The sequence below is a fragment of the Tiliqua scincoides genome, chromosome 5, assembly GCF_035046505.1.
Source record: "Tiliqua scincoides isolate rTilSci1 chromosome 5, rTilSci1.hap2, whole genome shotgun sequence".
NCBI classification, from domain to species: domain Eukaryota; kingdom Metazoa; phylum Chordata; class Lepidosauria; order Squamata; family Scincidae; genus Tiliqua; species Tiliqua scincoides.
Genome location: NC_089825.1, coordinates 35,365,866 through 35,382,275, shown reverse-complemented (window position 1 = coordinate 35,382,275; position 16,410 = coordinate 35,365,866). Strand labels below are relative to the sequence as shown.

Below are 16,410 nucleotides of genomic sequence, written 5' to 3'. Positions count from 1 at the left end.
TTTTATAATGTACAGTATCTAGCCATTGTGGATTTGTGCTATAGTTGGCACAGCTCAAAGATAGAGCCAAGATTTCCATCTTGGTGATAAGAAACAATGAATTTCATTCATCATCTAAACAAGGCACCTTTCAGGGTTCACTAAGTAACATGCAATCATAATGTGTAGCCTACAAAGACTCACAGCTTTATGATCATTTGATTTGAACTTTTTAAAGAATGAAATCAACAATTCTAGCAAAGACAGAAAAAAAGATCATGTTTCAAAAAGAATATCAGGGCAGATACTACAGCAGAATTTTTTTTGTGAATTTCATTTTTCATGTAATTTCTTAAAAGTTAATTTTTGTTCATAATTTTTACGATATTCTAGAAAACTACATGGATAAAGGGGTTTGAGATTAGCTTCATTGTGTTGCCTTTTTTACAAGTATAAAATGTACAAATAAGGGCTAAATTTCTGCAATAACTATATTCATTCCAGAAAACAATTTTATATGAATATAATATTAAAAAGAAATGCCAACAAGCAAACTACACTTCAATTATTTTTCATGAACAATTCCCAAAGAGCTATACTTACGGGTAAGAAAGAAATGAGAAGTTTGACCAGAATGACTGAATACGAGCTTTCACTTCTCGGGACCATTTCAAGTTCCCTGAAGTAAATGGCATATTTTTGTTTAACATTCCATTCTCCTCTTCCATCTGTAGTAGTTAAAGAACAGGTGACCTATTATGAATGAAGTGGTCATGAGAGAACTACATGCAGAACATGTTGTTGCTTTGGTGTTACGTACCTGCTTCATGTGCACATCATACAAGTGTTTGCAATTATCCAGCTCTTCACTGAACATATGCAGTAAAATATTGTAATTTGGACTAAAAATGACTGCAATAACAGGCTTCTTTAGAAAATATCCCAACATTGCTAAAAGCTATAAAAGTAAATAAAAATAAATATCAGGAGATTGACACTAACATATTAATCCAACTCTGAGTCTTTCATCCTGGTGTCATACTAATACCAAAAAAACCCCATTTTTAATCAGTACAATTTGTTAGAACAGTCATAACAATAATTTTATAGATAATATTTTGTAAGAATAAAATAAAATCTGGAGTTACCTCTTCCAGATCAGGGAAGTACCCTGCAAAACTGACAATGCAATCCTATGCATATCTACTCAGAAGTAAGTCCCATTGAATTCAATAAGAGTTAGGGCCCTATCCTATCCAACTTTCCAGTGCTGATGCAGCCATGCCAATGCAGCATGTGCTGCATTCTTTGATGTCATGGAGGCCTCCTGAAGACAAGGGAATATTTGTTCTCTTACCTCAGGGCTGCATTGGCATTGGAAAGTTGGACAGGATTGGTCCCCTTACTCTCAGATAAGTATGTCCAGGATTGCAGACTGAGAGCAATAAAACTGGACGGCATGGGTTGGATCCAAAATACCATAAGCAGAATAGTCACATTTGTACATGAACCTGCAAAAGATCCATACAGCACTAAAACAGCATTATAACAGACAAGTTGTATGGAAGTTTTCATGATAGGGAGGAAACTAACTGAACGTTAATAGGAAGCAGGAGTTCAGTTAGTCTCCCTTGTTGTCTGCACTTCTGGTTCTTCAGGTTAGCTAGAATGTTAAGGAAGAAACACTGGTTTTACAAGCACAAAAAAAATAAAAAAGTATTGTAATCTGCATGCAGGGGTGTGCAGGCCCCACAGATCTGTGGATAACTGAATCTGCAAATACTAGATCTGCAAATATGGGACCCAGCTGTATAAAAATTATGGTACAGCAGTGGTTCCCAAACTTTTTTCACTGGTGGCTCCCTTGATGTACTGGACCATCAGCCACAGTTCCCCATTAGGGTAGCAGGTTTTTCATGAGGATTCCATGGCTCCCCTGGCTAGTTCTGCGGTTCCCAAGGAAGCCACGACTCATGGTTTGAGAACCACAGTGGTTTATTATGGACCAAGTAAAAAAAAATGCGAACATAATCCTACTAAAGCTGCAATCCTATACTCACTCAACTGGGAGTGAATTCAGTGGGACCTACTTCTGAGTAGACATGTATAGGATTGCACTGTAGGTGGAGAATATGCAGCACTTATTTTACTTGCAAAGGAAAACAAAAAAAATTTAAAATAAAATAAAAATCATTTAAATTTAAATAAAAAATTTAAGTTTTGCTTTTAGATGCTTCATTTAATTACAGATAATGTCTCTTATACTCTGACCATGCCATGGCAAATCTCCAACTCAGAGATAGCATTACAAATGCTGTTTGTAAATACCATCCTTATCACAGTGCGTTAAATAAGCAAACTTCAGCACACGTCTGCCTTTAAAAATTCTCACATATAAAATCAATACCAGAAAAGGTTACACTTTTAGAAAAGAACATACTTTGAAGAGTACAAAGTGCCCATCAGTGCACAATGGTCAAATTATGCAAGATGCCAAGCATCAAATGAAAGCTGCTAAATTATCTCAGTTCTCTCTCAATTCATGACCGAAGCTTGAATTTGTTATTGTTGATGATTTGCTAAAGGCCTGCATCTGAAGAACACGGACTATTTCTGTATGCCCATGGCAATTCTGAACTTAAGATTTCAAGAAACCTAAGTTCAAAGCTGTCTTGTGTATTCAAAAGCAGTCCCCACCCACTACTAGCAAACATGTTCTGAAACTGAAGGGAGTTTAAAAGTTCTTTGTGACATCACCTGGGATCAGCAGGTCCAAAGAAAAGTTAGAGATATCCCATATGCACTAGTTCTCGGATTCATCTAAGTAGCTCTTTAGATCCCAGCCCAGTCACAAACTTTTTTTTACAATTAATGGAAATCAATGAATTTAAAAGCATGTAATCATCCCAAACTCTATTTTTTTAAAAAATGCTATTAAATTTAAAAAGTCAAGTTAACAGTCAACAACTCAAGCTGAATCAAGCCACTAGAAAATTCTGCCCTGTAAGCCTCCAGAAATGAACTGAAAATGTTCAAGATAGAGGAAAGTTGTGCTCTTACACTACATTCATTTATTTAAATGGGCCAACCAGGAAAGAAAAACTCCATTGGAGTTTTGGTAGGTAGGTATTTATTGTTAAGGTCAAAGACCAGTAAAAACATATGCACAATACTGCCCTACAATAGGTGGAATTTAAGATTTCAACATTAAAATACATTCAACATTAAAATGCAACATCATAGTATTATGAACAAATACGAGGGAGTAGCAATTGTAAGGTAAGAGGGAGGACCCCACCAACTACTGGCCGATAAGCTTGCTGAGTATTATCAGCAAGCTTTACGCTGGCCATCTTCTAGAGTTTTGTATCCTCTGTGATTACATCCAACATGGATAACTTCAAGTCAGAAAGATACAGATCATCTACAGAATGATACAGTAGCATAGCAAGAGGGGTTGCAAAGCACTAACTTTTGCATGATGCCTCACTGTGGCATGCAAGAGGCCCCTCCCCTGCCACAGTGACACACCATGCAAAACTTAGTGCTTTGCAATCCTCTAGCTATGCTACTGGAATGATATTGTAACGAAGAGTTATGACTGTACTTAAAATGCAACCTGTGAAAGCAAATCTACTTAAAGTATTTTTAATGTTCTTCCTTGCAAGAAAATGTGCTTCTTACACTCTACCGCATATAAAACACATATAAATCTAACAATCAACTTTTTCTTTTTTAAGTTGGTTCCATTAACCACATTTTCAATATACCACAATAGCTGCTTACAACTTACCTTAAATGCTGATTCTAAACCTGAACAATCAAGAAATCCCAGACAAAAAATTGATCCAAGACGTCTTTCAAATGCCAGTGTTTTGTGTTTAAAGTCAACATAGTCTTCTTCAAATTCCTATGGAATACATATTTAAAACCAGTACAATTTTTTAAAACATTTTTTAAAAAATATATTAGAAGCAGACCTGTTAGAACACAAATAATGTGTGTAGTTTATTATGGAATGCTTTACCGCTGAAGTGATTTAAAGCTCTTTCATCAAGGGGTTCCATCCTTAGCTTCCAACCTTATACAAACTTACTGGAGAGTAAGTCCCTTTGAACTCAAAGGGGCTTACTTAGAATCACAGACTTGAAAGAAACTTGAAAGGGACCTAAGCGGAATGAATGAAAAAAACAATCACGACCCAATTTCAGGTTGTGAAAGTGGAAGTGGGTCACAATCGCATTTTTCAATGTTTCCATGCTGCGGGAGCCCTGCAGAGCCCCCCGTGGGGCTCCCTGGACCCCCCAGACCCTGCTAAGGCTTGCTAGGGAAAGCCCCCTCTGTGTCCTGTGGATCACGTTGCTGCCCCCCCCCGCCCCTGCTAGCACTCAGAGCAACTCAAACTCTCCCTGAGAGTCTGAGTACTGCTGCACTAGGCCCTCTGGAGCAAAAATTGAAAAAAGAAATGCCAAACAAAGACAAAAATATATTTGTTTATACTTACAGGAGAATTTCTAGAGTTGAGACACAGTACCATCACCATTCCAAAGCATTCTAAAGCCCAAACACCCCAAACAGTTTATAATACTCATGGCTGTGCTATCTGATCTTTCATAGATTACACTATGCCCAGTGTACTGTATTTTGGGTGAATCATGCATAAGCAGCAGGTTATCAGTATGCAAAGGAGAAATGTCTTGAATTACACGTAGTGTGAACAGCCTCCATCTTATTTGCCTATAAAATGTCAAGATAGTTTTCTAACAAGTTTTAACAAGCCTGACATCTATTCTTATTTTGTTACTTTAACGTGATGTATTAACAGATGTCTGCTGTTCAAATATGCTAGCATTTAAATTAACAGATTCAGTCAAACTCAAACACTTAATTTATAACGTGTAGCCAAAAAAATAAAAACTTTTAAAAAGCTGACAGCGTTCTACATTCTATACATTAGATACATTTTTTATAAAGAGCCAGCAAGTACCAAATTCTCTTCAGCTCAACATTATGAGCATTATGATATTATGATATCTTTTCGGTGTTTTGTGTTCTGAATGAGTGGATGGGCACTTTTCTTAGGGGGCAGAACTTTGCTCCAACAGAATTCTAGGCAAAACAGGATGCAGCATTTGGTTAAAATAAGCAAAAGGAAAACACCTCTCATGGGCACACTTTACAGATGTATGGCATGCACAGAATGGAATGGCACCAATTTGAATCAGTCAGTAGCACAAGCCTATGGCACCAATTTGAATCAGTCAGTAGCACAAGCCTATGCATGCCTACTCAGAAGGAAGTCCCATTGTGTTCAGTTGAGTTAACTCCCAGGAAAGTGTGTCTAGGATTGCACCCCTGATCATCTAGTACTTATTATAACTCCTATAATACATGACTACTGAGTAGCCAGTGTTCATACCATTTCACCCATACATTAACCAAGCTCAATACACAATGCTATTGGGACATAAGATGTTTTCTAGAAAATAATTAAAAACACCAATGAAGTTATTTTATATTGCTATAGAACAGTGTTTCTCAACCAGTGGTATAGGTTCCGCCAGTGGTACTTGAGGTGGTGTCTGGTGGTACTTGTGGGACCTTTGGACACTTGCTGCCTGTCAGCAAGATCAGGAATGCAACACAACAAATAGTGGTAGGAGGCTCCAAAGCATGTTTTTCCATGCTTGAAAAAGCCCTCCCGTCTACCTTGGCCTCTTACTGATGTTTTGTTACATCGCATCTGGCCTCCCAACACAGAAGTAACTGGCAATGATGTCATTGCCAGTTACTTTCAGTGATACTTCAGATAGGTGGACTATATGAAATGGTACAGCAGGACAAATGTTGAGAAACACTGCCATAGATTTAATCCTGAAGTTTCTAACATAGTGCTTTTCTGTTGGTAGCTACTGCTTGGCAAAGCTTCTGGTTAACACTCCAAATACCAAAAGTCAAACAGTTCCTGGAAATATGAATGAATACCAAGTTCTTGTAATGATAAGGCTACACTTCAGCTATATACGTAGCTGTATCTTAATAACCAATGCTCAAGCTGCACATAAAAGTAAGATCAACAAGGAAAAAAATAAGGAAGTTTACACTTAATAATATCTTTGAGTTACAAGCCAGCCAGAAAGTCAACAGGCTTCAAACAAGAATGGAATGTTCTAAAATGCCCCAGAGAGTTCCTGTGTTACAGGTCAGTCCTAAACAAGATCTGAGAAAGCACCCATACCTGAAGCTTTTCTAGGAATTTACAATATGTTAATCACGTGCACCCATAATACCCAAATGAGCAATAAAAGGGCCAAACTAGATGTGAGCTTCAACCTGCAATGGGAGATAATTTGTCTATTAATATCATGAGAAGGGACAGAGAAATATGGTGAAAACTGCAGCAGGAGAGTAGGAGGACTTTAGTACTTTGCCCCATTATGGTTTTGATCCCAATCATGTCCCCTTCACATTATTTTTAGTTAAAACAAACTTTGAAAACCAAAGTGTGTACAAGCGAAATCAAAATCACAGCAGGGCAAAGTACTAATCCTTCCTAAGTCCTGGGTATTTTAGTTTTATCACATTTCAATGCCCTCCTGTACCTTTTAATAAAAACAACCTATCTTACTCATAAAGCCATGTTACATGTTGACAAGGCTAGTTTGGCTCCTAATGTTTATTAGTAAACAGTGACAAACATTGCAGAGCATAAAATATAGATAAAAATGTAACAAAGATTAACACCAATTCATATACTTGCTATTAATCTTGGACATGCAGGGAAAATTTGCTGGTAATTTATAATTCTAAGGACTACTTTTGAGAAGGAAAGCAACACAAAATGCTATAATATATGATTCAAAGCTGAAATATTTCCTTTCACTTTTAACTGTCATTGGCTCAGGCTTTATTTTCTTTCCCACACTTACCGTATTTTCTAAATCTTTCTATCCTACTTCTTAACCCTAAACGGAATACCTCTCATATGGATTTGCCTTATATCAATCAGACCATAGAATCTTCTAGCTTAGTATAGCCAAAATGACTGGCAACAATTCTCAAGGGTTTTTGACAAGGATCTTTCCCAGACTTTTTTGTTAGGATTGAACCTGACACCCTTTGAACTCAAATCATGCACTTTGCCACAGATCAATGACCCCAAAACTTACTGAGCACCAGCCACTCTCAGTTTCTATCATTATATTTATGTTTTCCAAAAAAAAAAGAAGAAAAACAAGTATGCAAAAAAAGCAGTATTACCATATTGTTGTAATCTAAGGGGTCATAGGTTTTCTCTTTAAAAATTGTACAAGACTCCATAAATTCTTCATTCAGTTTGCATATCTGGTCATTCAAACTCTTCCCCTTGATCCCACCAAATGCCAGCTTCTCCAGTTTTTCAAATTCAAGCATCGTAACAAAAATATCCTTTGAAAAACCCAAAACACCACAATATCATTAACAATGGTTCCAATCAAAAACAACAAACATCAGATTGAAATACACTAACTTCATACCTCAACTCACAAATAATTTGTTCTACTACCCTGATACCCTCCCTCTGGGAGCGAACTACAGGTTGTCCCTCATTATCCACAGAGGTTCCTTTCCAGAACCCCTAGTGGATTAAAAACAACAACTGTGGAATAAAAAACAATGGAAAAATAGATTTAAAGATCCACTTCCAGGTTTTTTGCCCCTCCATTGCTCCTAATGGAATAAGGTCGTGCCTCGACATCTGCAGCGGTTTGATTCTGGGACTCCCTGCTGATACCATAAAATGTGTTAAATAAAAGCAGTTTTAAAAAATTAAAAAGTGCATCCCTTTACAATTGTGGTTCAAACACAGTTTTTCTTACTGTTGTAGAGAGGCAGTCAGCAATTAGAAATGCAAAGGACCCTTTGCCTGGCTCTGATGAAGAATGGAATGATCGCTTGCATGACTGTCTCTCTACAACTGTAAGAAAAGGAGTTTTTTTAAACTGGATTTTAAAGGGATGCATTTTTCCCCCTTCTCCAGGGATCAGCACATTCCTTTTCATTTGCAGTGGCCGTTTGTGTTGAGTCAAATCTGAGTATAAAAAGCAGCATATAACAAGGTTGAACCTGTATAATCTAGGAATCTAGAGAACTATTAATCTGTTTAAGTATGCAGTATAGATAGGTCGTTCAGGAAGGAGGGGTTGTTACCTTTGAAAGCACTGAAGAAAAGAATAAAAGAACATTTTACAATGCTTTTTGAAATAATGCCTCTGGTTTTAGTATTGGCTTGTGTACCTCTTGCCTCTGGCTCATGTAACTATATTACATTCATTTATAATTATTAGGGAGGGTGGAAGAAAGGCATTCTGAGGCAGAGGGAGGGCAGGTGGGCTGGTGAGAGGATCGGGTCTGGTAGTGGGGCAGTACCAGGATCCAGCACTTAGGTCAGATCCTTCCCCCTTCCCGAGCAGCCCAGCCTTACACCAGGCTGCTTGAATCTGTTCCATCTCTTTAGGTGGCACAGATCTTAGTAGCCCCATAGGGGCTGCTGCCATGCAACACAGGGTAAGGGGAATTAATTCCAACTTGCTTTGCAATCAGGCCCAGCCCTGATCTGGATGCAGTGCAGGCCAGTTGGCTTGCCTGCTCAAGGTCATGTTAGGATTGGGCTGATTAAGTCTCTGATCCTATTGAGAGGAGCCAGAGGGAGGAAGGGGTGGGTGAGATTAGGAAGAGCAGACACTGGGTTGGAGAGGGGACAGTTCAAGGCTGGGAAAGGAGCAATATCGGTGGCAGCAGTGCCACTGATATCCTATCCCCCTTCCACTAGATCTGAGTAGATCCATTTGGGTGGTAGACGCTTACCCTTAGGCAAGGGAACAAATGTTCCCTTAAGCTGGAGGAAACCTTCATGACCCACCCACCCCCTGCTGGATGCAGTGTGCACTCCAGTGACACAGTTATATCAGCAGGGAGGGGGACCATGATGGCTTGGATCTCACATCCCAATCCTCACATAAATAGCACTGATATCACATGAAGAAAATTAAGTGAATAAATGCATTTTAAAAATAAAAACCCCAGTATTCTCCAGCTAGTTCACTTGCCTATAATATTGATAGATATAACAAACTTAGGGAATAATACCTCTATTTTTCCCAAGCGGTTTAGAAACATATCCAATCTGGCAAACACCATCTGTGGCTGAAAATCCCATGGTTTAAACTCTTGGCTGATAGTGAAATAAGTTCCTAGTTTTTTTCTTTGACTAAAGAAAGCATCCTTAAAACTCCTTAAGGATTTATGAGCTTCTTGCACTTTTTCCAAGCTTTCTTCTGTTTCTCTCTTCATAAGTTCTTCAGGTGAAAGATATGATATAGCCTAAGAGAAGGGAAAAACATTTTTAAAAATTAGCTAGAACAACCCTAAACAGTTTAAGTGCTGCCTTCCAACATAAGTAGAAAGTGATACATCTAAAGAAATTACTTATAAATAAAATGGTTTTGGAATCTGATATTACATGACTACTAATCCACTTGGCTAGATCAATTACATGCCTGCTCAACTAAGAGACAAAGTACACATTGGTACCCAAATGCTTAACTTTTCTTAAGTAGCAGCCATGGAAAGCTGCAACCCCCTCCCCTGCCAAATATGGTGACTGTGGAGTAAAGGGAGTTTTAACCCTTTGCATCTTCTGTGATCCTGATCCATACCTTTCTCCCTCTTGTAACTGTTATGTATCCCAGAAGGGAAGCTCTGTGAGAGTATGTGATCCAGATCAGGGCGATGGGGAAGCAAAGGGTTACATCTCCCCCAAGACTCAGTTGCTTCTCTATACTTGCTATTGAGTTAATCATGAGCCAAAGACGCGCTTTAATGTGACACATAGTTTGGCCCTAAGAGCAACTAGCATGAAGATACTGTCACTCAGGTGCTCTAAAAGGAGATAATCTGCCTGAACCAACACATACTTGCATCTTGAAGACAGATCTGTTGACAAAGTAGGGTGTTACAAGACATTGAAATTAAATGAATACTATATTTTCAAAATCTATATGTCTGTACCATGTAATTGGAATGCCATGATGACACACACACGCTTCTGAAAATCCTTTCATCGTGGGTGCATGAGGTATACCCCCACCCATCCTGAAAACATCACTTTGAACCAAGAAATGGTTTGCTACATTATTGCACCATCAATGGCTGCCTTACAGAAGGGCCAACAACAGATTGCAAATTCATTTACTTCTTTATTAGCAATGATCAAAACTGTCCAACATTGTGTGGAAGACAATCACGCATACTGCAGGGGCTGTTAGGGGTGTGCAATGCATCTCACTGTGCTCTGAAGAATCACACACTTTTCTTCTCCTCCACAAAGGGTCCCTTTCAGCTGGGGTCAGGTTATTCACTATCTGGGGCATGTAAGCTACAGGTAAGTTCTCCCAGAACAACTATTTACTTTTTCCAATAGATATGAATGTCTGCAAATCTCTTAGAACCTAAGAAACTGGTCCATCCAGCTCAGGACTGTCTACAATATACTGATTGACCAGCAGCAGCTCTCCAGATTTCAGGAAGAGGTATTTCCCAGCCCTTCCTGGAGATGCCCAACATGAACTAGCATGCAACACATGTACTCTACCACTGAGCTACAGCCATTCTTCAGCTGAACAAGAAACAAGCATTGTTCCCAAGTATTCCTCATCCATGGGGGCAAAATCTTCCTGCCCATGCAACTGATACAAACTCACTATATATTCTACTAAAAAAAACACAGAAAATTACATTTTGTGTTCATCACAAACCATGTTGCTCAAGGAAGGACTGTAGAGAACTGGTAAACATTGTACTAAAAAGAAAAGTGGCATTCACTGAAACAGTCAATGCAAAGAGAGATTTTTGTTTACAGATAGAGTTAAGAATTCTGATAAATTATTGAGACCACCTCTTTACAAATAGGGCATTTTATTGGTGTCACACGGTGAAGCAACAAAGTAATAAAGTGGTTTGCCAAGCCCCTAGTGTCTTGAAATGAATAGATCTTGCTATCATAATTTTGCTATTTGATAAGTAATCCCCATTACACTATATAAAAAATGGATGCTGTGCTTACCTAACAACATGAAAAACAGTTTGTAATGACTATGTGATCTTTAAAGAATGCCTCTGCTTCTTCAGGCAAACAGCTTATTGTATTTTTTAATATAAAGCACACAAAACACCAAAATTTATGACTATAATTATTTGGTTATTATACAGCTTGTAAAAATTGTACCCCAAGACCTTGGTATATTCATGCTAAATCTCCATAAAATAGAAGCTTTATCCAAAAAGCCCCCTAATACAGCATAAATTCATACTCTTATACTTCTGTATTGATTGGGTTTTATTGACTAAGTGGTTATCTAGTTTTTGGTTCATAATTTGTGCTACCTGATCAATGAACAGATTGCAGAATTCTTGCAACAGAACTATGATTTGTGGTGGCATGTTGTAAAACTTGGAGTGACTCCAGATCAGACAGATGGTGTGAAACAAAGGGAGAATTAAAACATGCATTCTTGGAAATTCTGCATCCTGGAGGCACTGAATATGGTTTTGAAGAGGTCTGAGGTATAGTTCAATGTCCAGGGCTTCAACAAGGGCTGTAAAAGAAAGGAAAGAGAGAGTCAAATTTGGTAAAATTACGGTGAGCCTAAGCCAGGGAAATATTGGACAAGAGACTGATATCTCTGCCCACATTAGGCATGTAGGTTGGGAAGAGGCCGCACAGTTCAGTTTAAAGGGCTAGGGTTCAAACCCCATATTTTTTATAGTAAAGCATCAGTGGATTGTAGATCTGTCACAGAGCTCCTGCAGCACATGCATAGGTCCCAGGTTTAATTTCTGGAATCTCCAGATAAAGACAAGAATGCCTGTCTCAAACACTCAAGACCCTTTGCCAATTAATGTTAATTATACCTGGCTAGATAGACTAATGGTCTAGCTCAATATTAAAGAGTTTCTTAGGTTCCAGATACCAGGACTCAGAAAGAAAGCTCTCTGGTGCAGAGGCTGCAATCCTATCCACACTTTTCTGGCAGAAAGTCTCATTGAACACAATGAGATTTACTTCAGAGCAGATGTGGACGGGATTGTGTTGTGAGACCTTAAAGAACCAATGCCATTCATAGTAGACAGCAATGAAAAAATAGACCCAACAGCATGTCATTGCATCTTTAATTGTTTCTTGTGTTTTATTATGTTTTTAACGGATATGCAAGGTGCCGTGAGCACCTACAAGGATGGAAGACCAGGGTATAAATATTTTAAATTAAAACAAACATATCTCCATCCTAAATATACCTACAGATTACACTTGTGTGTTCACAATTGATGCCTCATCCTGCACTATCTATTTTCCCCAACACCTGACTAAGAAAGATATAGAGAAAGGGAAGAGGAAATTGTGCATACGTATGCACTAAAGTTGGGAAGCATGTAACAGTAGCCATGAGGAATAAACAAATATTATGTTCCGTCAGCATTCTGATACCTTTCATTGGAAGCCCTCCTACATGAAGCTCTGTTTCATTTTGATGCTTAGCACTTTTGTTAGAAAGATATTAGATTCCGTTATAATAATTATCATTTTATGGACATCACTGATAACTTTAACAGAAATTAACAAGAGCTCATAAACTCTAGTTATTAAACATTCAAGACGAATTCACACAACCCCCATTGTGTGCAAACATCCTTGTTCAATCTGGCTGCCTGTCTGAAAAGTAATTTGATTGCTTTGCATTGTGATTTTTCCCCTCATTCCATGATTTTTTTTTATGTTGCAGAATAAAGAAACCCATTCCCATCCGCCATGCAGAGGGTGTCACATGTAAAAGGCACTCCACACTAAATCTCACCCAAGCAAGGAGCCAGTTTGTACAACCTTCCAAAGTTTTGTTGTTGTTTTTTTGGGGGGGGGGGGAGGAGGGTACAGGATACCTTATGCATGTCTACTCAAAAGTAAGTATTTTGTGGGGAAAGAATACTTACTGCTAGGTAAGGGTATATAGCAGTATTTCTCAAACTGTGGCTCAGGATTCACTATGTGGGTTGTGTACCAATTTCAGGCAGGTCCCCATTCATTTCAATATTTTATTTTTAAGATAATAGATGCTACCATGGCATGTGACTGCATTTCAGCAAATGTTACAGACCTGTCCTTTTAACAAGCTACCACGTATATTCTTTTAACAATATAGTAAATGTGACTTACTCCTGGGTAAATGTGGGTAGGATTGCAGCCTAGGATTGTTAAAAATTTTCCTGTTTGATGATGTCACTTCCAGTCATGACATCACTTCAGGCAGGTCCTGACAGATTCTCAGTTTAAAAAGTGGGTTCCGGTGCTAAACGTGTGAGAACCACTGGTATACAGCACTACAGACTAAGAGCCAGAGACGTAGATAAGGGGATGCAAGGGGTAGCAACTGCACTGGGCAACAAGATTTAAGGGGGCAACATGCTAAGTTTGAAACTAGTGGCCAACATTGTGAAAATGCTGGTATGTACAAAGAATACCACCATATTGTATATAATTGAGAGGGTAATTTAATGCAGAATACAATGAAACAAAGTAGTCTGTGTTGGATTGTCTGTATTCTATCAAATATTATGGCCAAAATCAGAATACTTATTTACTTAATACAGTGTTATTCAAACTGTGAGGCACGGCTCTTCAGGGAGGCACCAGGAACTCAAAGGGGAGGTGCAGGATGTCTTCTCACAGTGACACAGTCACACCCCTGGGCAGAATACAAGCCCGTCTTCTGCGCTTTTTTTTTTAAAGCAAAAGAAACGGGAGTTGCTCCGCTTCGAGAGTGGCTGCTGCCACCCCGCCCTCTTTTCCCTCCACTCTAAGGCTGCCACCTTCTGTGTTCACTCTTCAACTCCAACTCCCATCTGGCAAGTACTCAACTTGTACTGCACTCAACAAGTACTTAACTTGTACCCATCTGGCAAATACTCAACACAAGCATGCTCAACTTGCAGTCCTTAACTCTCCCTGATCCTTGTCTGGTTGGTTCCTAGTTCTCAGCCTGGGATCGCTTCTCATCAAAGTGAAATCTCTCTTTCCAACCCCCTCCCTCTTCCACTCCCCCCTTTCGATTTCCAAACCTTCCCACTTTCCTCCCCCTCCTCAAATAAAAATGCTTCCTATTTTACCAGTCATCAGGACTCTTAAAGTTGCTTCCATGCAGTTGGGAAAGTGGGAGGTGAGAGACAAGCACACACTTTACTTGGCCAGGAGCAGAAAAAGGGTACTGTTTTTAAAGTGATTTATTAATCTTGTTGTTTGACTGAAGAGGAAAGGCTGTATTTTTAAAGTGATGAATCTTGCTATTTGAAGGGAATACTTATCAGCCATTGATGAAGTGATTGCCAGCCCAATCCTATCCACACTTTCCTGGGAGTAAGCTCCATTGACTCTAATGGAACTTACTTCTGAGTAGACATGCATAGGCTTGAACTGTGCATCTCCTAGTATAGGAGACAAATCAGCTTCCTAACCCAACCCTTATCAGCTCTATTTTCATGGTCTATTTTTGTTTTCCCCACCAGCTGCTGGAAAAATTTAATTTCATTAAATTAATAAAGGGTTCAATCCTATCCACGGAGAACGGGAGAAATGACTAGTTGGATTGGGGTCCACAGGGGTGTGTGTGTGTGTGTAATGTTGGTCAGACTGGTTGTTCACAAAGTTCATTTGATTGGTATGCTTACAAAGTTTAAAAAAATGAGTCCTCCTGGACCAGACAAAATCTACCTACTCCAGCATCCTGTCTCCAACAGTGATCAGCAGCTGATCATTTATAAAGCATGTATATTGCTGTGTATTAATAATATATTTTTAAGATCTGCATTTAATTAATGATATGATTAATATAGTTAATATATATTTAATATTATATTATAATAAATATAATATTATATTATATTTAATATAGTTAATATTTCTGGTCACTTCTTGTTTAATTATGTCACTTCCAGCCCTCAGGAACATGATGGGGAGTCATGGCCAACAGCCACAGGGGTCAAGGGAGCTACTGGTCAGAAAAGTTTGAGTACCACTGACTTAACAGATTAAATTTGATTTTGTCATCGAGGAGGAGGGCTACAAAATCATCTTTGAATCCTGGGTAGCAGATGCCTTAGCTACTTCACTTCTGGGGCATCATTTTGCCCTTGGCACCAGGCTACATTTTCACTAGTTACACAACTGCTAAGAGCCCATCATCAGTAGATGTGGGTGAAAACGGTGATAATAAAAACACTGCTTTCTGCACTTCTCATTTAAAAAAAGCTACTGCTGGAAATGGCAAGTGGTGCCAACATAAGCCCTCCTAGTGCCAGTAAGCCAGCGGCCATGGATGGAGAGGGAGGAGATGGATCCAGTGGCAAATTCACAAGTCCAAACTTAGCTCATGTTTTGAAAACATCTCCACCCCTTTTCTCTCCAGACATAGAACATAGGTGGTTGAGAGCTTGCACTGAGGTAAGTAAAACATGTTTTATATAGCATGTTGGGGGAATATGATTGGGTTTCTAATCTAGTATTCCTGCAACCAAGCTTCAATATGGCACAATTGCTTCATATATAAGGTCACAGTGGATAAGATGGAATATGCTTGCTCCTCAACCTCACAAAGAGGACTGTTGCCTCAAGTAGCATGTGAACCAGGTCATTCATTCAACTAGCTCTGCTGTTTTCAAACTCTCTGGGAGTTTGGAAACTGCAGTAAGTCCTTGCAGGGGAAGGGAGGGAGGCAGCAACGTAATCCCCATGATAGCATCGCTCAGAGGGCTGTAGAGACTGGGATGTACTCCCCAGTCCCTCCAGCAGCCTCCTGGGGATGCAGGGAGCCCTGTGTGAGCATCTGCAAGGCTCCCCAGCTTGCTAAAATTGAAAGTGGAGCAATTGCGTACCACTTCCGGTTTTGCAGAGGTGGGGTTTTGGAAGACTGGGAAGCCCCGCAGATGCTCGCACAGGGGCCCCCCCCCCGGCATACCCAGGAAGCTGCTGCAGGAAGTGGTGAGTATATCCCAGTCCCTGCAGCCCCCAGAACCATGCAATCCTGGGGATCGAGTAGCTGCCTTCCCCCTGCCCCCATCCCTTAAGGAGAAAGAGTCCAGGACCCTCAGGCTGGGGCATTACAACACCCCAGTTTGAATACTGCTGAACTAGCCCATCACTTCTTGAAAAGTCATCATTCACTGGCTAGTGAACTCAGTGCTAAAGCAATCAAACAATTGTTTCACAATTGTTGTGAAACAACATTGCCAGTTTGAATAGAAGGTACTTATTGCCATGCAACAAGGCTTGTGTGTGTGTGTTCATGGTCACACAGCTAAGGAAAGGCTTCTCCTGTCCTTTATGCTACAGTTGTAGCTAAATTA

General features: G+C 39.3%; 1 protein-coding gene across 1 annotated transcript in view; it reads right to left on the bottom strand.

Moving 5' to 3' along the window:
* DNAH11 (dynein axonemal heavy chain 11) overlaps positions 1 to 16,410 on the bottom strand; it is a 189,915-nt gene that overhangs the window by 155,413 nt on the left and 18,092 nt on the right. Inside the window, exons 6-11 of the mRNA XM_066631428.1 lie at positions 11,404 to 11,615; positions 9,109 to 9,342; positions 7,240 to 7,407; positions 3,773 to 3,889; positions 800 to 937; positions 583 to 707 (exon numbers count right to left, since the gene is read on the bottom strand). Of these exons, the coding sequence (XP_066487525.1) occupies positions 583 to 707; positions 800 to 937; positions 3,773 to 3,889; positions 7,240 to 7,407; positions 9,109 to 9,342; positions 11,404 to 11,615 (994 nt within the window). The remainder of the gene's footprint in view (positions 1 to 582; positions 708 to 799; positions 938 to 3,772; positions 3,890 to 7,239; positions 7,408 to 9,108; positions 9,343 to 11,403; positions 11,616 to 16,410) is intronic.